Source organism: Sparus aurata, chromosome 12 (genome assembly GCF_900880675.1).
Source record: "Sparus aurata chromosome 12, fSpaAur1.1, whole genome shotgun sequence".
Classification (NCBI taxonomy): Eukaryota; Metazoa; Chordata; class Actinopteri; order Spariformes; family Sparidae; genus Sparus; species Sparus aurata.
In genome coordinates this window covers 30,114,592-30,138,931 of record NC_044198.1, presented here as the reverse complement: position 1 = coordinate 30,138,931, position 24,340 = coordinate 30,114,592, and the positions used below count along the sequence as shown (strand labels likewise).

The 24,340-nt window shown below is 44.1% G+C and overlaps 2 protein-coding genes across 11 annotated transcripts in view; both read right to left on the bottom strand.

Annotated features, from left to right (window-relative positions):
• The window catches only part of LOC115593069 (multidrug resistance-associated protein 1-like), a 31,486-nt gene extending 28,347 nt beyond the window's left edge, over positions 1-3,139 (bottom strand). The window contains exons 1-4 of one of the 3 annotated variants that reach the window (XM_030436403.1): positions 2,970-3,139; positions 2,622-2,801; positions 1,439-1,564; positions 1,147-1,284 (exon numbers count right to left, since the gene is read on the bottom strand). In XM_030436403.1, coding sequence (XP_030292263.1) covers positions 1,147-1,284; positions 1,439-1,564; positions 2,622-2,801; positions 2,970-3,011 — 486 coding nt within the window. In that variant the 5' untranslated portion in view covers positions 3,012-3,139. The remainder of the gene's footprint in view (positions 1-1,146; positions 1,285-1,438; positions 1,565-2,621; positions 2,802-2,969) is intronic. The other 2 variants (XM_030436402.1, XM_030436404.1) reach the window with 2 other exon arrangements.
• On the bottom strand, positions 3,130-24,119 carry epb41l4a (erythrocyte membrane protein band 4.1 like 4A). 8 transcript variants are annotated; one of them, XM_030436410.1, is made up of 24 exons: positions 24,039-24,100; positions 23,707-23,807; positions 23,536-23,640; positions 23,041-23,086; positions 22,662-22,740; positions 22,382-22,479; positions 22,118-22,196; positions 15,969-16,056; positions 15,703-15,791; positions 15,399-15,462; positions 14,859-14,950; positions 14,731-14,775; positions 10,068-10,118; positions 9,853-9,962; positions 9,426-9,492; positions 9,279-9,347; positions 8,962-9,030; positions 8,830-8,880; positions 8,557-8,646; positions 8,439-8,471; positions 8,175-8,210; positions 4,720-4,788; positions 4,571-4,648; positions 3,130-3,194 (listed from the first exon to the last, which is right to left on the bottom strand). In XM_030436410.1, the coding sequence occupies exons 2-24, from the start codon at positions 23,800-23,802 to the stop codon at positions 3,173-3,175; spliced, it is 1,626 nt and encodes a 541-aa protein (XP_030292270.1). In that variant the 5' UTR covers positions 23,803-23,807; positions 24,039-24,100; the 3' UTR covers positions 3,130-3,172. The 8 variants fall into 8 exon arrangements, with proteins under 8 accessions (XP_030292270.1, XP_030292272.1, XP_030292265.1 ...); XM_030436412.1 differs by lacking the exon at positions 3,130-3,194 and adding an exon at positions 3,783-4,158 and having other exon boundaries at positions 23,536-23,627; positions 24,039-24,119; XM_030436405.1 differs by lacking the exon at positions 3,130-3,194 and adding an exon at positions 3,783-4,158.
• Between the last annotated feature and the right edge of the window lie 221 nt (positions 24,120-24,340).

Genomic DNA, 24,340 nt, shown 5'->3' with positions numbered 1-24,340 from the left:
ATGTGCCACAGATCCAGTATGGTTTCTGTGATGTGATCAGGGATCATCAGCTGGAGTCTCAGTTGTCCGTCTGGGGCTGTGGACAGTCGGCATGGTCTTGTCTGTGGTACTGCATGTGTCTTGTCTCCAGCTTTGAGAAAAGTGATGGTCTTCTCTCTGGGGTGGCGTTTAATATTATACAATGATAAAAATGTGGGTTAGGGTTAGTTTTCTGAACTGAAATAAGTCATTGATGAAAACGTGTAGCACTAATTCACTTTATGCTGTTATTGACTGGAGCAGCTTCATGTAACTCAGCAGGTGTTCATGTCCAACTGCTTTTTTATCTTCAGAGAAATTCTCTTTAGGCATTTCAAAAACAACTTGTCTGTAATTAGCTGCTACATATGAACGTCTTTCAAAGCAATGATTAGCACACACAGATATTCACACATCGAGAGGAAAATTCATTTAGACTCGCGTCTCTGCAGCTTTTTTTCACAGAGCTGTGAAATACCGCAGCTGAAAGAGAGAAGAGGAGCAGTCAAAGAAGACACAAGACACAAGTGGTAGAAACTCAACCCAAACAGAGTTTCAGTGCCTGAAGTCAAAGAATCAAATCACAGAGAATCAATGTCAACAAGAGATAGAAACAAAACAGGTCACAGAGTGAGGGCCTAGGACGGGACCAGACACCAAAACCATGGCTAAGAGCTGGACCAGACACCAGGACAACGGGTAAGAGCTGGACCAGACACCAGGACCACGGCTAAGAGCTGGACCAGACACCAGGACCACGGCTAAGAGCTGGACCAGACACCAGGACCCCGACTAAGAGCTGAAACAGACACCAGGACCACGGCTAAGAGCTGGAACACAGACCACGACCAGAGATGGGTTAGATGAAATGGGATGTTCAGGATCAGCTCGATATGAGACCACCACAGTCCAGCTACAGACTCCAACTCCTTCTGAGGGTCTCATCAGCACCTCCATACTTCTATCCAGCAGTCTGGTTCCAGTCAGTGGTCTGTACTACAACATCATGTACTTGGCACCGTTGCACCTCAAACATCTGAAAGGTGGCGTACCCCACCAAATCTGAAACCTGCCACAGATATTTGATCCACAACAGAGAACAAAATATAAATGATAGAATATTCATACCTGATCAATAATCTGCTCAATGTTGACCTTCAGAGGAACGAGGGAGCAAAGAACCAGAAGAGTCCAGAAGAGGAAGAGGAGGATGGAGGAACGACTGCCCTTCATCCTGTCAACCTGGATTATAACAACAGCAAGAACCTGAGGATGAAGAGGAGACAGGGGGAGAGGAAGATACAGGAGGAGGCAGGAGGGGAGGGGGAGGTAAGAGTTTACTAAAACAAGCTATTTGGATTGGTTCCAGTTGGCCATCCCGAGTAACCATTGGTCGGTCTGACCAGTTGTCATAACATACCAGAGTGAGGCTGCGAGTCAGTGGACCAATCAGGATCAACAGGTGGTTCTGGATCTCCTGGTTTTTCTTTACTAGGAAATAAAAAATCTCCAGAAGACCGAATGAAGCCAGACTGAGACCAAGGAGCTGCAACAGAGACCAGAGAGACCAGGGTCAGACCAGAGACCAGATAGACTAGAGTCAGACCAGAGACCAGAGTTAAACCAGAGACCAGAGAGACCAGAGTCAGACCAGAGACCAGAGAGACCAAGGTCAGACAAGAGACCAGAAAGACTAGAGTCAGACCAGAGACCAGAGTCAGACCAGAGACCAGAGAGACCAAGGTCAGACCAGAGACCAGAAAGACTAGAGTCAGACCAGAGACCAGAGTTAAACCAGAGACCAGAGAGACTAGAGTCAGACCAGAGACCAGAGTCAGACCAGAGACCAGAGAGACCAGGGTCAGACCAGAGACCAGAAAGACTAGAGTCAGACCAGAGACCAGAGTCAGACCAGAGACCAGGGAGACCAAGGTCAGACCAGAGACCAGAAAGACTAGAGTCAGACCAGAGACCAGAGTCAGACCAGAGACCAGAGAGACTAGAGTCAGACCAGAGACCAGAGTCAGACCAGAGACCAGAGAGACCAGGGTCAGACCAGAGACCAGAGAGACTAGAGTCAGACCAGAGACCAGAGTCAGACCAGAGACCAGAGAGACTAGAGTCAGACCAGAGACCAGAGTCAGACCAGAGACCAGAGAGACCAGAGTCAGACCAGAGACCAGAGAGACCAGAGACCAGAGAGACTAGAGTCAGACCAGAGACCAGAGTCAGACCAGAGACCAGAGAGACCAGAGTCAGACCAGAGACCAGAGAGACCAGAGTCAGACCAGAGACCAGAGTCAGACCAGAGACCAGAGAGACCAGAGTCAGACCAGAGACCAGAGAGACCAGAGTCAGACCAGAGACCAGAGAGACCAGGGTCAGACCAGAGACCAGAAAGACTAGAGTCAGACCAGAGACCAGAGTCAGAGAGACCAGAGAGACCAGGGTCAGACCAGAGACCAGAAAGACTAGAGTCAGACCAGAGACCAGAGTCAGACCAGAGACCAGAGAGACCAGGGTCATGGTTAATAACAGAGAGACCAGAGAGAGTCAGGGTTCTATAACCAGGATGTAGTTTGATCACGGCACTGTGTTTTTACCGTCTTGCTGCAGCAGAGCTTTGAAAGTGGGATGACACCCCTGTGTTGGCGGAGCTGCAAGTACAACAGGTAAAGAGGAGAACAGGTCCACAGGTAAACGCATGGGAACCATACCAGTACAGTGTGCTGGAAACACTGGGTTAGGTCGGGTCGAGAGGTGTACCAGGTCAGGTTCCAGTCCTGAAACCATAAAACACGTCAATGGTCACACCTCACAATTTAAGATCTGCAACCATAAACAGGTGAGTAATCTGTAGACAGGTGATTTATTTGTGAACAGGTAAATGATGTGTGCCTGTTTTAAAGTTGATCTCATTAAATCAGTTGTTTATTGAATCAGGGACTCACCCACAGAGGATCCAGACCACTCACACTGCACAGCTCCTCCATTTATACAACTCTTCTTCTCCTGCTGCTGTCTGTTTCTTCTTCTGCTGCTCTCTGTTTCTTCTTCTGCTGCTGTCTGTTTCTTCTTCTGCTGCTGTCTGTTTCTTCTTCTGCTGTCGTCTGTTTCTTCTTCTGCTTTCATCTGCTGTCATCTGTCTCTTCTTCTACTGTCTTCCAGGAGCAGTTCTGGACATTAGAATGAATGTAGGTGTAAGCCAGCTTCCTTTTGTTCAACAGTCACCGGTTTAAACAGCATAAAAGGCCGGGAGTCACAGCCTCTGTCTAAATTCAACATGAGCGTGTGAATCGTGTCCTGAAAGTCATCCAGAGACCTCAGAGACAGTTTGTTTCTCGAACACAAAAACAAGTTAGGATCTCTGTTAGAATGCTAAAGCAACGCAAGGTTCCAATAACATTTCAAAAGTTTCATCAATGAGAAAAAAAACTTTTATTGATGAAGAATCACCTCTGTGATCATCAGTTCACACTGACTCAATAAATCAATGTGTGTTTGTGCATGAGAGAGACTATAGATGTAAATGAACTATAACTAAATGAAAAAGAAGCTGCTCACTGTCCTGTAAAACAGAAAATCTATAATAAATACATTTAGTCTTTCAATGTAAATGAAATTGCCAAGTAGAATACAAGATACAAGAATTACTTAATTGTCACCGCACAATCCTAACTAAATACACACACACACTTATTAAACAGTCACAGTACTGTACTCTACTGTACGTTTGTACCTTGAGACTCTTAAAAGACGCACAACAGATTTTTGTTGATTTATTTCAAATTGAATAAACACACATGAACATTTGATACATGACATTGGTCCAATATTAATATAAATATGAACAGTAATATTTCATATTCCTATTTGATGTACTGTATTATTTTTTATTATTATTATTATTATTATTATTTCATATTCAGTCTGAAAACTTGTACAATCACATAAACAACAATATAAACTACTTTTTGATTTACTGCATGTACACACGCACACACACAGGGTTAGGTTTTTTACTGTGAGCAATGAATTGTGGGTAAGGACGTCGCAGCTGCCTCACAGATGTGTGGCTTATTACAGGAAGTGTCTGTTGCCTTGGTAACAGGAAGAGGAGGAACCAGCTCAATCTTTGAACTGAAAAATACATTTAAGAAAGAAAAAGAAATTAAAAGACAAACAGCAGCTCACCTGAGAACAGGTATCAATTATTTTAATCATTGTTAAGGACATTAAGATTAAGATTGGCTTTATTTATCCCACAATGGGGAAATTAACTTTTTACAACAGCTTGAGATGCAACAGTACAGGAAAAAGAATCAGAAAACTATGCATGAAGTTAAATAGTAAATAAATAAAAAGAAGTGAGTGGACAGTGATTGATCAGGTGGGTTAGGGCTCAACAGTCTGATGGCTGTGGGGTTGAGTGATCTGAGGTAAAGCGCCTTCTTACACAGAGTGTCAGACTCTGCTTCCAAAAGAGCTGCTCAAGGATTCACAGTGGTGTAAGTAATGACATCACTGAATGATACATTTGATTGACACGTACTCGAGGTCTGTAGCTGAAGCCCACCGATGATGTCGCCGCCCCCTTGGAGAACGATGCATTCTGATTTGCTCTGAGACTCTGTAGATCACAAACAAGTTTCCTTAATTCCTTCCTTTTTTCATTCCTTACTTCCTTTCCTCTTTTCTTACCTTACTTCCTTATAAGGTATTTCCTCTGTCTGTCTTTCCATCAAACCATCAGGCTCCACCAGCTGCTTCCTGTACACACACACACACACACACACACACACACACACAGTATTAGTCTGAGAAACTGTGGTATTGTTTGTGGTGCTTCAAGGCTTTCAATGAATCTATTAGAGAAGTCTGAAACCTTAAAGCATTAAATGTGTGTTGAGCTCAGGAACTGAGATTAATAGTTTACATACAGAGAACAAGATGCTATAATCTATACGCAATAAATCAAACCATTTACAAGCTATAACTGTCTAATGTCCTGAAGCCGATGAGAAACAGGCTCAACAGGTATCAGACATATAAAAAATAACAGTTAACACAAGACAAGACACTACACAGAACTGCAGTAATACTACACAGAACTGCAGTAATACTATACAGAACTGCAGTAATACTATACAGAACTACAGTAATACTACACAGAACTGCAGTAATACTACACAGAACTGCAGTAATACTACACAGAACTACAGTAATACTACACAGAACTACAGTTATACTATACAGAACTACTGTAATACTACATAGAACTACTGTAATACTACACAGAACTACAGTAATACTATACAGAACTACAGTAATACTATACAGAACTACTGTAATACTATACAGAACTGCAGTAATACTATACAGAACTACAGTAATACTACACAGAACTACAGTAATACTATACAGAACTACAGTAATACTACACAGAACTACAGTAATACTATACAGAACTGCAGTAATACTATACAGAACTACAGTAATACTACACAGAACTACAGTAATACTATACAGAACTGCAGTAATACTACACAGAACTGCAGTAATACTATACAGAACTACAGTAATACTATACAGAACTGCAGTAATACTATACAGAACTGCAGTAATACTACACAGAACTGCAGTAATACTACACAGAACTACAGTAATACTATACAGAACTGCAGTAATACTATACAGAACTACAGTAATACTATACAGAACTGCAGTAATACTATACAGAACTGCAGTAATACTATACAGAACTGCAGTAATACTATACAGAACTACAGTAATACTATACAGAACTGCAGTAATACTACACAGAACTGCAGTAATACTATACAGAACTACAGTAATACTATACAGAACTGCAGTAATACTATACAGAACTGCAGTAATACTATACAGAACTGCAGTAATACTATACAGAACTACAGTGATACTATACAGAACTACAGTGATACTATACAGAACTACAGTGATACTATACAGAACTACAGTGATACTATACAGAACTACAGTAATACTACACAGAACTACAGTAATACTATACAGAACTGCAGTAATACTACACAGAACTGCAGTAATACTATACAGAACTACAGTAATACTATACAGAACTGCAGTAATACTATACAGAACTGCAGTAATACTACACAGAACTGCAGTAATACTATACAGAACTACAGTAATACTACACAGAACTGCAGTAATACTATACAGAACTGCAGTAATACTACACAGAACTACTGTAATACTACACAGAACTACAGTAATACTACACAAAACTACTGTAATACTACACAGAACTACAGTTATACTACACAGAACTACAGTTATACTATACAGAACTACAGTAATACTACACAGAACTACAGTAATACTATACAGAACTACTGTTATACTACATAGAACTACTGTAATACTACACAGAACTACTGTAATACTACACAAAACTACTGTAATACTATACAGAACTGCAGTAATACTATACAGAACTACAGTAATACTACACAGAACTGCAGTAATACTATACAGAACTACAGTAATACTATACAGAACTACAGTAATACTACACAGAACTACAGTAATACTATACAGAACTACAGTAATACTACACAGAACTGCAGTAATACTATACAGAACTACAGTAATACTACACAGAACTACAGTAATACTACACAGAACTACTGTAATACTACACAGAACTGCAGTAATACTATACAGAACTGCAGTAATACTATACAGAACTACAGTAATACTACACAGAACTGCAGTAATACTACACAGAACTGCAGTAATACTATACAGAACTACAGTAATACTACACAGAACTACAGTAATACTATACAGAACTACAGTAATACTACACAGAACTGCAGTAATACTATACAGAACTACAGTAATACTACACAGAACTACAGTAATACTATACAGAACTACAGTAATACTACACAGAACTACAGTAATACTATACAGAACTACAGTAATACTACACAGAACTGCAGTAATACTATACAGAACTACAGTAATACTACACAGAACTACAGTAATACTACATAGAACTACTGTAATACTACACAGAACTACTGTAATACTACACAGAACTACAGTAATACTACACAGAACTACTGTAATACTACACAGAACTACTGTAATACTACATAGAACTACTGTAATACTACACAGAACTACAGTAATACTACACAGAACTACATTAACACTACACAGAACTACAGTAATACTACACAGAACTACTGTAATACTACACAGAACTACTGTAATACTATACAGAACTACAGTAATACTACACAGATCTACATTAACACTACACAGAACTACTGTAATACTACACAGAACTACTGTTATACTACACAGAACTACTGTAATACTACACAGAACTACTGTAATACTACACAGAACTACTGTAATACTACATAGAACTACTGTAATACTACACAGAACTACAGTAATACTACACAGATCTACATTAACACTACACAGAACTACTGTAATACTACACAGAACTACAGTAATACTACACAGAACTACTGTAATACTACACAGAACTACTGTAATACTACACAGAACTACACTGAGACTAAGTTCGGATCAAATCTAAATCCAGTGAAAACTCAGATGTTGGTGAGGCTGAGAACACACATACTCAGTCATTTACATTTAGGTCATTTAGCAGACCCTTTTGTCCAAAGTGACTTACAGTAATTCAGACATGGGGTTATACTACACAGCTGCCATGCAAGGTGCCGACCAGCACGCCAGGAGCAGTTTCCCAAGGACACTTTGACATGCAGAGGGGGGGAATGGAACCAGCGACCTTCTGATAACAAGACACTTACTCTACTCCTGAGCCACAGCCCCCCCGACTGACATGATGACATCATACAAGGTCATCAGTTTAGTACAAGTTAGAAGATTTTTCTGAAGAAAACATGAACTGAGAGAAGTTCTGGACTCTGGATGAGATGGTGTGAGAGACTCCTAACTGAGTTCATTGATACAAGTCGGTAATATACAACTTCAAATGCATTTATTTTCTATAAATACTTTTGAATGTCTGATTTTCTGTTTTGTTTGTTCTCACAGAGCAGGTGACAGTCAAACACACAAATACGCACACACAGACACACACTTACTGGATGTGTTTCCATGCAAGGGCACCGGGACTCCGTCTTAAGTGAAGAGACAGTATTAGCTTTAGCATTAGCTGCAAATGGATGATAACTTAAGTGTAATGGAGTTGTTACTACTACTACAAATGTAAGCACTGAGCTCTCGTTGGCTAAAACTGGCGAATTAGCTAAATTATAGCATTAGCCTAAATGTTTGACACTCTAATAACTAATAACTTTAGTATTGATTGTTTTGGACAGAGTGTCGCAGATTTGTTGTTAACGTACGATCTGGCACGGCAGCGGCAGGTGGAATCAGACCTGTGACCACAGACAGAGAGAAAGACTATTGAAATGACTGCAGACAGAGGCGACTGAAAGACACTGAATAGACAGATGTTATTACCGCTTCTTTGTTCTTCTTCTGCATCGGCTGCTATGACTCGCCGTTTTCTCTGATTCGCTGCCACTGCTTGTGTTGCCATGGGAACGAGACCTGGAAAGAAATGTTTCAATCATGTTGTCAAAGTTTTTCAAACTTTTCCAAAACTTCTAAAACTGTGCCTCAATTCTGCAAGTCAAAAACTGTAGAACTGAAAATGTTTTTTTAAAGCTGTCAAACAACTTATTTCTTTCGAAGTTTTTCAAATTAAAACAAGGAAATAATTATTTATGACACCTCCTCCCCCTCTGTCTCATTGGTCGATCTCCATCCAGACTTCTGCTTCGCCTAAAAGTCAAACACAAAGTTAGTGATAAATCACCTTCCTTCTCTCTTTCTCTCCTTCTCTCTCTCTTTCACCTCCATTACCTCTGTGGTCTTCCTCCCTTTTCATCTTCTTCTTCTTCAGTGTTTGGAAACTTCAGGTTGAAAAGGCCACTGGTTCAAAATTATATATAGCAATCACATGTATTCAATAAATACTCAGATTACATTAATATGGTAATCAGATTACACTCACAATGTAAGAATTTAATTATTATAACAAATATATTCTTTTATTTTCAGGCAGTTGTCCGATTACATCCATAATTTAATCAGACTAAATTTCTCTTATATGTATTCGGATCTTGTGTTATTTTTCTTGTTGTGTTTAGATGTTGTTATGTTGTATGTTATTGATTTACTTCAGAGAGCCGCTGTTTTCCCATGGTGCACTGGGCTTCACGTGGTCCTGCTCTGCTCCACCCTCCGACCTACAAGTATGAAAGGAGCTTCATCACATTACCACGTACCACGACATCAAAAATGTTTTGAATTGAATTGGATCTCACCTGTGAAAAGCAGGTGGCTCTGTCTGTATCATTATTGGTTCACTGGTAACTCTCGATGTCTGATTGGCTGAAGAAGGGACGACACAGCAGCGACAGTGTTGTGTTCACAAAGTAATTTATTAAAACAAAACCTTTAGAAATGAATAATCTAGGAGAAATGTTAACTTGTCAAGCTCAAATAAATCCACAAATCAATTAAACATTTGGGAGAAGTTTTTGTTTGAAGCCTAAATATAGAGATGTATTCAAAATAAAAATATTAAAATGTAGATTGTTCTGGTTATCTTTTGAAACTTTGTGTGAATCGTTTGAAGATGAAGTGAAAATGGAACAGATAACATTGATTGTGTTTGAAGTCAAATTAATAAACAAATAATAACAAACAAATAAATAACAAAATAATCATGATAATAACAAGTGAGCTCACTGCGATGTTTCGCTCTGATACAGACATCTGCTGTTTTGTTGTTGATGGATTTGATTCTCAGTCCAGCGATGTTCAGCCGAGGAAGAGCCAGAGTGGGCGAACAAGCAATACTACACATGACAGAGAGAGAGAGAGAGAGAGAGACAGAGACAGACAACACACACAATTTCTATTTGGACACCACTAAATAACAACATACAAAAAACTACACATACCTTGGCCTCAACATAGGCTCCACAGGAAGCTTCAACTTGGCCGTGAAAGATCTGAGAGACAAAGCAAGGAGAGCTTTCTATGCAATTAGAAGAAATATCAAACTGGACATTCCAATTCAAATCTGGCTAAAAATTTTCCAATTTGTATTAGAACTGATAATTCTCTATGACAGTGAAATTTGGGGACCAAAACTAATTCATGAATTTGACAAATGGGACAAAACAATAATAGAATCTTTCCACACAGAGTTCTGTAAGAACATCATGCACGTCCAGAGAAAGACACCAAACAGTGCACGTAGAGCAGAACTCGGCCAATTCCCCCTCATATTGAAAATACAAAAAAGAGCAATTAAATTTTACAATCTACTAAAATCTAGTGACCCCCAGACATACCATCACAAAGCCCTAACCTGCCAAGAGCTGAAGCCAGAGAAGAGTCCCCTCAGCCAGCTGGTCCTGAGGTTCTGTCCAGACAACCCAACATGGCCCGGACAGCCTCGGGACCACAACACCAAGCCAATCGGACCAAACCAAATTATCAACCAACAAAAAGAAATCTATATCACATACTGGAAGAAAACAACTAAAACACAGAGTATATTAAAATGTTATCTGACTCTAAAAAGAAACTTCACATTAGCAAATTATCTGAGCACAGTAAAAGATCCTAAATGAAGAAAAGCCTCGACTATGTACAGACTCTTTGAACACAGCCTGGCTGTAGAGAAGGGTCGGCACAGACAGAGCTGCTGCCAGAGGAGGAGAGACTCTGCTCCCACTGTGACCGACAACAGGTCGAGTCAGAACTGCACTTCCTCACCTCATGCCCCAAATACCAGGCTCTGAGAAATAAACACTTTCTCAACACAACAAAAATACACCCTTAATTTAAAAACACAACAGACGGAACTCCCATATTTACTTGAGGAAATGCCCAAATATCAGAACATTGCAGCCAAATTCATCATCTCATGTCACGACCTGAGGACAGCCAGTGGAACCTGAGAAAAAACTCAGAATTTACTTCTTTTAACATTCATAGTTATTTCACTAGCAAGGACCACACCGTCAACGAGATGCGTTTAAGGATTTATTAGTGACAAAGGAAAACGAAGTGTCGAAGATCTTGGTTCTTTTGAGTTCTTCGAGTGCGTTGTGGGGATTCTTGTAGAGAATCCGCCGCCGCTCCCGGGCAGCGATGGACCCCAAAAAAACCTCCAATTACTTGAGAAGAGATTGAGCGGATCTGAGATCTTTGAGATCTGAACGGATGTAACGGTGGTACGTTTGGGAGGACCAGCGGCCTATGAGACATATGAAGTGTTCTGGGAAGCCATTACGGGAGGCTGAAGTGGCAGCTCTGATTCTGGAGGAGTGCCCAGAGTAGTTGTCGGGCAAAATACCAGACAATGAGAGCACGTGGCGAAAGTGATGGTGGAACCAGAATCAAGTAGCCACTTGGCCGGATTTGGAGATGAAGAGAGGATCTGTCATTGTTGTGAGATTTACGGAATTGCAAGAAATTTGCGAGGGTTTGAAGGGATTCAGTGGTGATTGGATCTTGAAGAAGAAGACGGGTGTAGGCGGACCAAATTGATTGGTTTTGGTTTGCTTTAAGTGGAACACCATGGTGTCGTCTGAAAAGCGAGACAAGTCAGAAATGCAAGCATGAAGGCTTGAGTCGAAGTGAATGGTTGAGGAGGTGAATTCGGAGCATCTGAGGAAACCAAAAGGCAAGCAAGAACATGGCTTCCAAGGTTTGGGCGACTTGAGGAGTGCCGTACCCGGAACGGATTGTGTGGAGGCAGATTAACAGCAAGTCAGCATTAAGAGGAAGACGGCGAGGGCTTAACGAACTGTTAACGAACAGCCGGTTATTGTCTTGGAAAGAAGCTGATACCGCTAAGGTAAGCTTGGTGATGCATGATTTGTCATGAGGAATGGGCGTAAGTACTGAAAGAAGTCGTGGTGATGAGATCGAATGACGGAAAGGTTGTGTTGTATTGGTCGTGAAAGTAATGGAAGCTTTCCAAGCTGTCCAGTAGGAAGAGAGGGTCGATGGTGATAGGCTGTTGATGGTGGAGCTCTGGGAGTCGCTCAGGGGTATAAGCGCAGGATTTGCGAGTTGAATGTCGATGCCCGACTGGCGTAGGGTAGGTATCTGCGTGAGGTGCCAGCTTCTGAACTTCTAGCATTCATTAGCAAGCTTCGGGGGCGATTCTTCCGCAAGCCATCTTCCATTGTAGAAACCCCCCAAAACCGGCCTAAGGAGCAGCATCGATGTACAGATTGATGTCATGCGGGTGAGTCAGTTGGTCATCGTAAAAGAAAGTGATTCCGTTCCAGTTGGTGAGAGGGTTGAGTCACGGACGGATTTCAGCAAGGCTCGAGCTATCCAGGGAGATGGAGGTCAAGAGTGATGGGACGGAAGGGACAGAAGTTGACGTTTGGTGCGGCGCGGGGCGCAGAAGAAGGTTCAGTTGAGCTTTTCGACCGGGAATGAAGTCTAAAACTTGTTAGTGTCGAGAATGATTCCGAGAAACTCGAGGGATGTGGAGGGGCCCTCTGTTTTCTCTGCGACGATGGGACCCCGAGGTTGGAGAAGACCGAAGTCAGGGTAACCAGGCCGGAAGCGGGTGGCGATGAGGTGGGGGGAAATTGTTAGACTGGATCCAGCTGAGGGATTCAGGTGGGGTGTCGAAGAGTTTAGGCTGCTTTGCGACCAAAGGTGAGCCTAACGGCGAAGTAATATATACCACGCCAGTGGATGCTGAAGAAACGGCAGAAGTCGGTGTGAATAGGGAGGACTTTAAGAGCACTGGTCTGTTCCTGGACCTTCCTTAACTTCCTTAGCGAGCGTGCGGTCAACTGAATCTAGCTCGGTTATGGTCGACTGAAGATTTTTGATTTCAAAAGAGATAGATGATTGTGTGGAAGTCCGGGTGAAGACCTTCTTCAAGTCCTTTATGAGAAACTAGCTTTGGCGAGGTAGGTTGTACGGGCATTCGGGGTGGGCGTGGCCCCCGCCGCAGAAGGAGTTAACGTGGAGGAAGCGGCACTGGGACACGGTGCATCCGGTACTGTTGAAGCCGTTGCAAATCGAACGACCTCCTTGGTGCATGACGGGCCTGCTTTTCTTATATACGCCGTTGATTACGGGAAGATGACAGAAGGGGTAGATGACATCTGTTCTGGAGGTATGGGTGCTGGTGGAGCTGCCGACAACAGGCGAGAGAAGACTGAAGCTCTCGTTTGGTTTTTTGTGCGGCCCAGTGTGGGTAGCTGTGTATAAAGTGAAATTAGTGGTTGCCTGCTGAGGGGGAAGAACGGGTGCCGGCATCCCGGTGCTGACGACCCCAGCCGACATGAGCTGCTGGGACTGATGGAGCTGGGAGATGGAAGCTCCCTGCATAGGGTGCTGGCACCCGGTGCCAGGAGCCCCGGTTGAAGCGAGGTGCTGTGGTTGCTGGAATTAGGCGGCAGAGGGCACTGGCATCTTGGTGCCAGGAGCCCCGGTTGAAGCGAGGTGCTGTGGTTGCTGGAATTAGGCGGCAGAGGGCACTGGCATCTTGGTGCCAGGAGACTTGGTTGAAGCAAGGTGCTGTTGTTGATGGAAACAGGAAGCAGAGGGCGCTGGCATCCCGGTGCATCCCGGGCATCTTTGGGCTCTAGTATTTAATTGTACTGTCCCTTTTAACAGGAGCGTCGACGTCGCGGTGTGTTGCGTGCGCTTGATGACGTCACCCGGAAGAGAGCTGGTGTTGACGGAAGAAGCTCACATGCGTGTGGAGAAAGTTTGGCTTTGTAGTCCATTCGGTGAAACAGAATTCATTTGTCGTTTAAAGTTTTCTGGGGAGTGGCTACTGTCCAATCAGTGACTGTAGAAGATGAAAGCCGGTCGGAGGAACTCACCGGAGCGTGGAGACGTTGAGACCGGCGAGTTGTTCGGCCGGTGTTGGCGGAACGATCGCGGGAAGCTTCGCTTCTTGGAGGTGAAGGAGACGGCAAACTGTGGCGAACTGCAGCGACGGTGACTTTCTGTTCCGGAATTTCCTCGTCCTCTCTTTGCTGCGGAAGGAGGTGGGCTAGGGGACACGGGAGAGTCGTCGGACGAACTATGGTAATCTTGGATGTTGAGGAGAGATGAACCAGGCGGGATGCGAACCATGGATGAGACGAAGTTGGTGCTCTTCGGAATTGCTTGCGCTCTAGCCGGCTGTAGGGCCACTGGAATCAGGGTCTCGGGTACGGAGGTGGCGGGAAAGTTGTCGGCTTCAGATGAATGGTGATCCTGATCTCATCTGAAAGATCGTCCCACGGGGATAGTGATACGAAGTCCATGATGAGGTGAGTAGAGCCTGATGTTGCTCGTACAAAAGTTTGGATGTGCTCGGGCGAGTCGATGTCGCGTGATCTCATTTCTGGGTGCGAGAGCGCAGAATACGAGAGCGAAGCAGAGGAGAGGGTCAGGTGGTTATTTATAGAAATGCGGAAGTTGGCGCTGTTGAGGTGTGGTCCTGCTCCTGAAACTTCGCCAACGCTTTGGCAACACTGTCTCTGTTAGCATATTGAATTGAGAGATAGATAGAGAGAGAGAGAGACATCTTAACATATTAAAGACAAAACAGATATTGAACATTATTTGCAGGTTAGGGGTTACCTGTCGTGCTTCAGTGTGTGTGTTGATGGTCTGGACTCGGACATCCTGAATGGATATATAAATGGGTCAATCAATCGGTATGTGCGTGCGTGCGTGCGTGCGTGCGTGCGTGTGTGTGTGTGTGTGACCTGAAGAAGACGTGGTGTTGGACACAGCACTTCCACAAACGCTTACAATCAGATCGATCTGACGTCTGAAAGAAGAACGACGTCTCTGAACCCTGAAACCCAACAACCATTAGTTTTGGATCTTATTATAAATGTTCAACCTTCTCTCATCTTTATATTATGTTAGCATTAGCATTAGCATTAGCAGTGCATCAGGATAATTGTATATGTATGCTAAAACTGCTATCTGCTGACAAAACACTGTCATGTTGGTTTCATCACGTGAGATTATTTGTTTTAGTGCACAAGTTCTTCTGTTTACATTATTTAATATGTTAGTTTTTATTTTTCTCTGATTCATGTTGTAGAAACATTCAATAAATTTTAGTTCCATTTCACTGATCTACACTGTGTTGTCTGTGACAGAAGAGTTTACATGAGTTATTATTATTAGCATCATTATTAGCATTTGCATATACAGCTACAACTTAGAGGCAGTATTACTGGCATTCAGCATTAGCATCAGTCAGCATTAGCATCAGTTAGCACGTAGGAACTCACCCTCTTTCCGCTGACCCGGAGCTCAAACGTCTCGTCTTTGAAGTGAAGTTTGATGATCCTCTGCCTGAAGGAATATGACCACATCATTTATAGCCACACAAACTTCATGTTACTTTATGTTCTTTATATTTACATAAACATTTACTGAAGACTTTTATTTACATGTATGAGACTATTTATTCGCAACCAAAAACATATACAATCTATTTGTTTATTCATAATTAATGCTACCAAGACTGTTTATGAAAAGAGTGTCTCACTCTTAACAAAATGGACAGAACAGGCTCAAAGGTCTCACTCCTACCAGAAATACTTCCCCACCAGCACTTTGTTCTTATAGATGACCACACCCACTGGAGTCGGACCCAGGAAGTACTCAGTTTGATTCTCACCCTGTCAGTAATCATGGGAGTGAAGACGGAAAAAAAAGACGTTATGTTAATATATTTCTTCTGGTTAAGATGTCTGCTAAGCTCAGTTTCTCATTGGTTAATCAACATGTCACATGACAAAGAGGAACAACAGGAAGTTAAGGAACAAGGATGAAGTAGTATGGATCTGTGATCTTACATAGGTGACAAACAGAGAGACTCCAAACATCTGCAGAGAGCTGCAGAGGGACAGGAAGAGACGCTGCGCCACAGGACGAGAGACATCACTAGACAATGAGAGAGAGAGAGAGAAATCTCATGATAATGTGTTTTTATTAGTTTCTACACATTCACTAAATTCGCACTGGGTGATACATGTTACAGCTTCTGCAGGACACTAGTTTATTCGTGTTTTGTCTGTTTCTGTTTCTCCATCATAGAGCAGATGAATACAAAAACATTAAAGACCTACCATTTAATCAGTATTTTAATTTGGTTACCCTGCTGTGTCACTCTTCTTTTATTTCATTATGAATTATGCATTTTGAACCCACGTCTCCCTGTTCTTCGGTGTGGAGTGACTGAATGTGACGGATAAACTTTGAAACAAACTTTAACCTCTAAGTACAAAGACTGTAAATATGGAAGCCTGAGTGAGAAACTGATCTGAATTATCTTCTCACCAGTGTGAGTGTGAGAAAGTTTATCTTTATATCTTCTATATAAATTTCATTTTTCTTTTCATATGTGAAGTGAAAATGTTTTTTCAAAAAGACTTTTTTTCTTTGATAGGATAAATTTTCGATGTATTTGTTTTTGTAATTCTGAAGGAGCAGGACCTTTGCACTGGCAACACATCTGTTGTGTTAGCAGGTTGTGTAACATGATTGTCATTTCTTTGTTGAGGTGAAAACATTTTTTTTTTCAATTTGTTTAATGCTCACAAAAACATATTTCTCCTGGATAAAACAAAGTCTCAGTTTCACACATGGGGAAATAAAAATTCTTCTTTTTCACAAAATGATTTCAAAGAGGGAAAATGAAGGAAAGTATAATTAGGTGAGGGGCCAGACTAAGTATGGTTCAAAGTACCCCATGGAAAATAGAGGTGTGAGGCGGGAGACCCTGCCCGGAGGAAGCCCGGGGCCCACGTCTGGAGCCAGGCCCGGACGGAGGGCCCGAGAGCGAGCGCCTGGTGGCCGGGTCTGCCACGGGGCCCGGCCAGGCACAGCCCGAAAGAGCAACGTGGCACTTCTCCCTCCCCCATCCCGTGGACCCACCATCTGCAGGAGAAACCGCTGGGGTCGGGTGCGCTGCCACATGGGTGGCGGTGGTGGTGGCGGGCCGCGGCAGCCCAGAACTGGGCGGCAGAGGCTGACTCTGGGGACGTGGAATGTCACCTCTCTTGGGGGGAAGGAGCCGGAGCTGGTGCGGGAGGTTGAGCGCTACCGGTTGGATCTGGTGGGGCTTGCCTCCACGCACAGCATCGGCTCTGGATCCAAACACCTGGAAAGGGGCTGGACGCTATTCTTCTCCGGAGTTGCCAAAGGTGTGAGGCGCCGGGCGGGTGTGGGGATACTCACAAGTCCCCGGCTGAGCGCCGCCGTGTTGGAGTTTACCCCGGTGGACGAGAGGGTCGCCTCCCTATGCCTAAGGGCTGGGGGGAAAACTCTGACTGTTGTCTGTGCGTATGCACCGAACAGCAGTTCGGAGTATGCGGCCTTCTTGGAGGTCCTGGCTGGGGCCCTGCAAGGGGCCCCAGTGGGGGACTCCGTGGTCTTACTGGGGGACTTCAACGCGCACGTCGGCAATGACGGAGATACCTGGAGGGGCGTGATTGGGAGGAACGGCCTCCCCGATCTGAACCCGAGTGGTGTTCTATTATTAGACTTCTGTGCTAGTCACGGTCTGTCTATAATGAACACCATGTTCGAACACAAGGATGCTCATAAGTGTACGTGGTACCAGAGCACCCTAGGTCGAAGGTCAATGATCGATTTTGTGATCGTATCATCTGACCTCCGACCGTGTGTTTTGGACACTCGGGTAAAGAGAGGGGCAGAGCTGTCAACTGATCACCACCTGGTGGTGAGTTGGTTTCGGTGGCAGGGGAAATCCCTGGACAGACATGGTAAGCCCAAACGTGTAGTGCGGGTAAGCTGGGAACATCTGGGGGAGGCGCCTGTCCGAGAAGCCTTCAACTCCCACCTCCGAAGGAGCTTCTCTAGCATCCCTGTGGAGGCTGGGGATATCGAACCTGAATGGACGATGTTCAAAGCTTCCATTGTTGAAGCTGCAGCTGTGGCCATAGGGTCTTAGGTGCCTCAAGGGGCGGCAACCCTTGGACACCGTGGACCGGTGGTCAGGGAAGCCGTCCGACTGAAGAAGGAGTCCTTCAGGGACATGTTGTCCTGGGGGACTCCTGAGGCAGTTTTGGGGTACTGACGGGCCCGAAGGGCAGCAGCCACAGCCGTGGCAGAGGCAAAGCAGTGGGTGTGGGAGGAGTTCGGCGGGGCCATGGAGAAGGACTTTCGGGCGGCGCCAAAGCGCTTCTGGAAAACTGTCACCACCTCAGGAGGGGGAAATGGGGAACCATCCAAGCTGTGTACAGCGGGGATGGGACCTTGTTGACTTCGACTGAGGAAGTCATAGGGCGGTGGAAGGAGTACTTTGATGACCTCCTGAATCCCACTCAGCCACCCTCTGTAATGGAGACAGAGCTGGAGGATGATGGGGTATCATCGCCGATTTCCCTGGGTGAAGTCACTGTGGTAGTCAAACAACTCCACAGTGGCAAAGCCCCAGGGATCGATGAGATACCACCAGAAATGCTGAAGGCTCTGGGTGTTGAGGGGCTGTCTTGGTTGACACGCCTCTTCAACATTGCGTGGGGGTCGGGGTCGGTGCCGAAGGAGTGGCAAACAGGTGTGGTGGTCCCTCTCTTTAAGAAAGGGGACCAGAGGGTGTGTGCCAATTATAGAGGTATCACACTACTCAGCCTGCCTGGGAAAGTCTACTCCAAGGTGCTGGAAAGGAGGGTCCGGCCGATTGTCGAACCTCAGATTGAAGAGGAACAATGCGGATTCCGTCCTGGTCGTGGAACAACGGACCAGCTCTTTACTCTGGCAGGGGTCTTGGAGGGGGCCTGGGAGTACAATCTCCCAGTCCACATGTGTTTTGTGGATCTGGATAAGGCGTACGACCGGGTCCCCCGGGATGTTCTGTGGGAGGTGCTGCGGGAGTATGGGGTGAGGGGGTCCCTTCTCAGGGCCATCCAATCCCTATATTCTCAAAGCGAGAGCTGTGTGCGTCTACTCGGAAGTAAGTCGGACTTGTTCCAAGTGGGTGTTGGCCTCCGCCAGGGCTGTGCCTTGTCCCCAATCCTGTTTGTGATTTACATGGACAGGATTTCGAGGCGCAGTCGTGGTATGGAGGGGCTACAGGTCGGTGACCTTAAGATCGCATCACTGCTTTTTGCAGATGATGTGGTCTTGATGGCATCATCGGCTGTAGATCTACAACGCTCACTGGATCAGTTCGCAGCTGAGTATGAAGCGGCAGGAATGAGGATCAGCACCTCTAAATCTGAGGCCATGGTTCTCAGTAGGAAACCGGTGGATTGCCTACTCCAGGTGGGAAATGTGTCCTTGCCCCAAGTGAAGGAGTTCAAGTACCTCAGGGTTTTGTTCACGAGTGAGGGGATGATGGGGCGTGAGATTGACAGGAGAGTCGGAGCAGCGGGTGCGGTGTTGCATGCGCTTCACCGCACGGTTGTGACGAAAAGGGAGCTGAGCCGAAAGGCAAAGCTCTCGATCTACCGGTCAATCTTCGTCCCTACCCTCACCTATGGTCATGAGCGATGGGTCATGACCGAAAGAATGAGATCGCGGGTACAAGCGGCCGAAATGGGTTTTCTTCGCAGGGTGGCTGGGGTCTCCCTTAGAGATAGGGTAAGAAGCTCAGCCATCCGGGAGGTACTGGGAGTAGAGCCGCTGCTCCTCTGCGTGGAAAGGAGCCAGTTGAGGTGGTTCGAGCATCTGATGAGGATGCCACCAGGGCGCCTTCCTAGGGAGGTGTTCCTGGCACGTCCAACTGGGAGGAGACCTAGGGGTAGACCCAGGACCAGGTGGAGGGATTATATCTCTTCTCTGGCCTGGGAGCGCCTGGGGATTCCCCAGTCAGAGTTAGCCGATGTGGCCGGGGAAAGGGATGTCTGGGGCTCGCTACTGAAGCTGCTGCCCCCGCGACCCGATTTTGGATAAGCGGTTGACAATGGATGGATGGATGGTATAATTATCCTGGCATATCTGGTGTTGCAGCGAAACGCCACAGGTTGGTGTGCCGATGTGTGGGTGTCAGTCTATTGTCCATGTGAGTGACGTGTTGGGGACCCCCGCTCCTCAGCTTAAGATCAAGATTAAAATGTCAAGTTGTTTGCTGATAAACGAAGCTGCTATGTTGTTCTGATCCAGCACGTTGGTCCTGCTAGTGATCATGAGCATCATTACTGTGTTTTAAACTGAAGACGAGACCGAACTGAAGTGAAAGGGAAACTAAATGTCTGCTGTGTTCCCTCTGTAGTATTTATTCATGGTAAATAACACGTCCTGGTGCTGACCCATTCTGTTATGCTCATGATCCTCAGTCATGTCTCTGCCAGGCTTATGTGACTGGCCACCAGACCTTGACGTTGGGTTTTTATTCAAAAGTTGAGTGGGATTCAATTGTTTTGCCGTCACCAGTTTGGGTTTTCTTGCAGAACACCCTGCATGCTGCACCACAGCAAAAATGGACAAGCCCTATTAAAATGGGTAAAACCTGTGTTTTCACTGCAACGTCAGATCTAATGTGAATCTCACCTTAGAAAATGGATCACCAGAACCATTCTCACCGAGCTGCTGTATATAAATGTTGACATTAAAGTCAAATTAGATTCAAATTGAGTGTTCCAGCTACATTTAAACCTACAATGAATACAATTGCTCTTCTACATTTCATAATATGCAGTAATTTTTCTTTACTTTTGGTTTATTGAGTTTTTGAGATACACTATATTGCCAAAAGTATTTGCTTCCTTGACTCATATGAATTTAAGTGACATCCCATTCTTGATCCATAGGGTTTAATATGACGTCGGTCCGTTTGTAGCTATAACAGCTTCAACTTTTCTGAAGGCTTTCCACAAGGTTTAGGAGTGTTGATGGGAATTTTTCACACACTGATGTTGGACGGGAAGGCCTGGTTCTCAGTCTTCACTCTAATTCATCCCAAAGGTGTTCTATCGGGTTGAGGTCAGGACTCTGTGCAGGCCAGTCAAGTTCATCCACACCAAACTCTCTCATCATGTCTTTATGGACCTGCTTTGTGCACTGGTGCACAGTCATGTTGAACAGGAAGGGGCCATCCCCAAACTGTTCCCACAAAGTTGGGAGCATGGAATTGTCCAACATCTCTGATGCTCTGAAGCAGAATTCAGAGTTCCTTTCAATGGAACTAAGGGGCCTGAAACACAACACAACCCCACACCATAATCCCTCCTCCACCAAACTTTACACTTGGCACAATGTACCGTTCTCCTGGCAACCGCCAAACCTAGATTCATCCATCAGATTGTCCAATGGAGAAGCACGATTTGTCACTCCAGAGTACGTACCTCCGCCGCTCTAGAGTCCAGTGTCGGTGTGCTTTACCACTGGATCTGATGCTTTGCATTGCACTTGCTGATGTATTGCTTGGATGCAGCCATGGAAACCCATTCCACGAAGCTCTCTACGCACTGTTCTTGAGCTAATCTGAAGGCCACATGAAGTTTGGAGGTAAATGGTCTGCATTTTTGTAGCGCTCTTCCAGTCTAACGATACATACCACATTCACCCATTCACACACACATTCATACACTGATGACGGAGGCTGCCATGCAAGGCGCCAACTGCTCATCAGGAACAATTTGGGGTTCAGTATCTTGCAAGGACACTTCGACATGCAACTAGGGGGAGCCGGGATTCCAACTGGTGACCTTCTGATCACTAGACGAGCTGCTCTACCCACTGAGCCACAGCCGCCTCTGTGGCTGAGCCACAGCCGCTTCCATTGTTATAATACTTCTAACAGTGGAATATTTAGGAGCGAGTGGACTTGTTGCACAGGTGGCATCCTATCACAGCACCACGCTGGAATTCACTGAGCTCCTGAGAGCGACACATTCTTTCACACATGTTTATAGAAACAGTCTGCATGCCTAGGTGCTGCTTTCATACACCTGTGGCCATGGAAGTGATTGGAACACCTGATTTCAATTATTTGGATGGGTGAGTGAATACTTTTGGCAATATAGTGTATGTATTATACCTGAGTGTTTTGTAGACGTGTCGTATTTCCTGATTTTCCTCGGAATCAAACTTCAGCTTGCTGTGATCTTCTTGCTCCGCTGGAGAGAAAATAAAAAGAACAATAGTCTTACAGCGTTTACTCAATGATGTTTTTATTCAACTATTGTGTTTGAATATATTGTGCTAACTTTTTAGTGAACAATATGACAGAAACATCAGGAACAAATCGAACAGTTGACATAATTGATGAAAAAGCTGAGATGATTTTAAAGTGTTTTCTGACCAAGTAGCATCAGAGCAGCGAGGCGCGGCCTGAGATGGGCGGGTACTGGCAGACGACCTCGACGGACATCCTGACAGACCTGCAGGTAAAACTGATACCTGACAGAAGGCACATTTATTTAAGAAGCATTTGAGCATTCAATTATAAATGCAGCCTGACAGAATCAAAACATTACAGAATAATGAATATCAATAATGAATTGATAAATAAATTCCTGATCTAAAATCCTAAAATACTGATAACTTTCATGAAACTCCTGATTAATGAATAATGAGCGTACCGAGTAGTTTCCTCCTTCAGTTTTGACGGATCTTCAGCATAAAATTTGACACCGAAGTAGAACATATACGGTGGCCCAACTGTGACAAAACATTGGAAAACAAGCAGATATCATTGTTAATCAAATTATGACATTTCTATGTTGTTTCTTTAAAAAGCAACTTGAATCAATCACAGTTGTTGTTATTGTTTCAATGAATAAAGATTAATGAAATTATTTGTTCTGCAATTCATATACAATTTTTTTAATCTATGTTGTCTGATGAAAAATGACAAATATATAACAGCAATATATTAGCATTAAAAGTCAGCAGGTTTAATTGGTAAATGTCTTTGTTTTCAGTTTGTTTGTTTGTTTGTTTGTGTTTAGTAAAACTTACTGAGGTCCCGATGTTGTGACAGAGATTTTGAAGGATCCAACCAGTTCTGATCAAAACAAAAACACAACTAAATTCAATAAAATACAACAACAATCTTAGTTAAAGAATATTCTACAACAACAACAACACAAAGAGTGTTTCGGGAATGTGTCTCCAGCTCCCCGTCCACCCTCACGGAGCACATAACCTCCTCAATAGCTCAGATACTTGTGAGGGCCTGCAAATTTTCCATCATTTGATAATAAGCTGCAGTCGGGCCTTCAACAGTCCCTTCAGAACCAACACTGGCTCCACACTGCCCACTGTTTGAGCTTGGTTTCTGCGGGTCAGCCAGATGGCCAACTTTGAAGAACCAGATACAAAGTTTAGCAATGTGTGGACAGACTTCTTTTTCACACAGTATTTTGGGCCAAAAATAAACACACATACACACACACATATACACACATACACACACACACACAATGCTCTGGTGTATTTTCTTGGTCTTCTCACCGTCTGTTGTTTGTTGTCACAGAATTTCAAACCGAAGAACTCGACCTCACTCAGGCGCAGGTGAGAGAATACCTGCTGCAAGATGGCCACCGCTTTTGAAGATTTCTGAGGATAAAACAGATTTTATTCATCGTCTCATACGCGTGACAGGAACAGGAAGTTCTCGCTCACCTTGATGCCTCGCTCAGCCGTAAGTATGATCTTCCTCTCATCCAATAGCAGCACCTCCCCATAAAATTCCTCTCGGTTGCCACGGAAACAGGCCATTGTTACTTAAAACAAAGAGATCATTTAATATGCACGTAGCTTCAGGTGAGACATCAACCAATCAGGATCGGAGTTACAGTTATAACTGTTTGAATTATTAATAACAATTAAATGTACAGACAGAATGTGATCAAAATCAATGAAATGAGGATGAAATGATGAGCGAGTGATAAATACTGTTGGACTGGTTCTGTTTTCCTCTTAGTGAATAAAAACACAGAACTTTTCCTGCTCACCTGCTGCTGCAGGTACTTTCTTCTTCTTCTACTTTTTCTTTTCTTCTTCTTCTCCTCCTTCTCTTCTTCTTCTCCTCTTATTCTTTTTCTCTTCCTCTCCTTCTACTCTTTTTCTTCGCCTCTCTTCCTCTCTGTGTTGTTGTTCTGTTGCCATGGAGACAAGCTCCTCGGCCCCTCCCCCACATGGTCTTTATTTAACCCATCAGAACTGGGACCCATTTTAGGAAAGTGTTTATTACAAGTGGGTCACGATGGTGCTTATAAGGCTTATATTATTTATGTTTTTTAATAAAAACCTGATA

Bases quoted from the DNA above. Each gene is read 5' to 3' on its own strand.
- epb41l4a (XM_030436405.1), bottom strand. From the start codon at position 23,802: ATGGCCTGTTTCCGTGGCAACCGAGAGGAATTTTATGGGGAGGTGCTG. The intron at 8,211-8,438 runs GTACGTTAACAA...TCTTCACTTAAG, and splicing joins TGCCGCTGCCGTGCCAGATC to ACGGAGTCCCGGTGCCCTTG. The intron at 4,789-8,174 runs GTAAGTGTGTGT...GTGTGTGTACAG, and splicing joins CTTGCATGGAAACACATCCA to GAAGCAGCTGGTGGAGCCTG.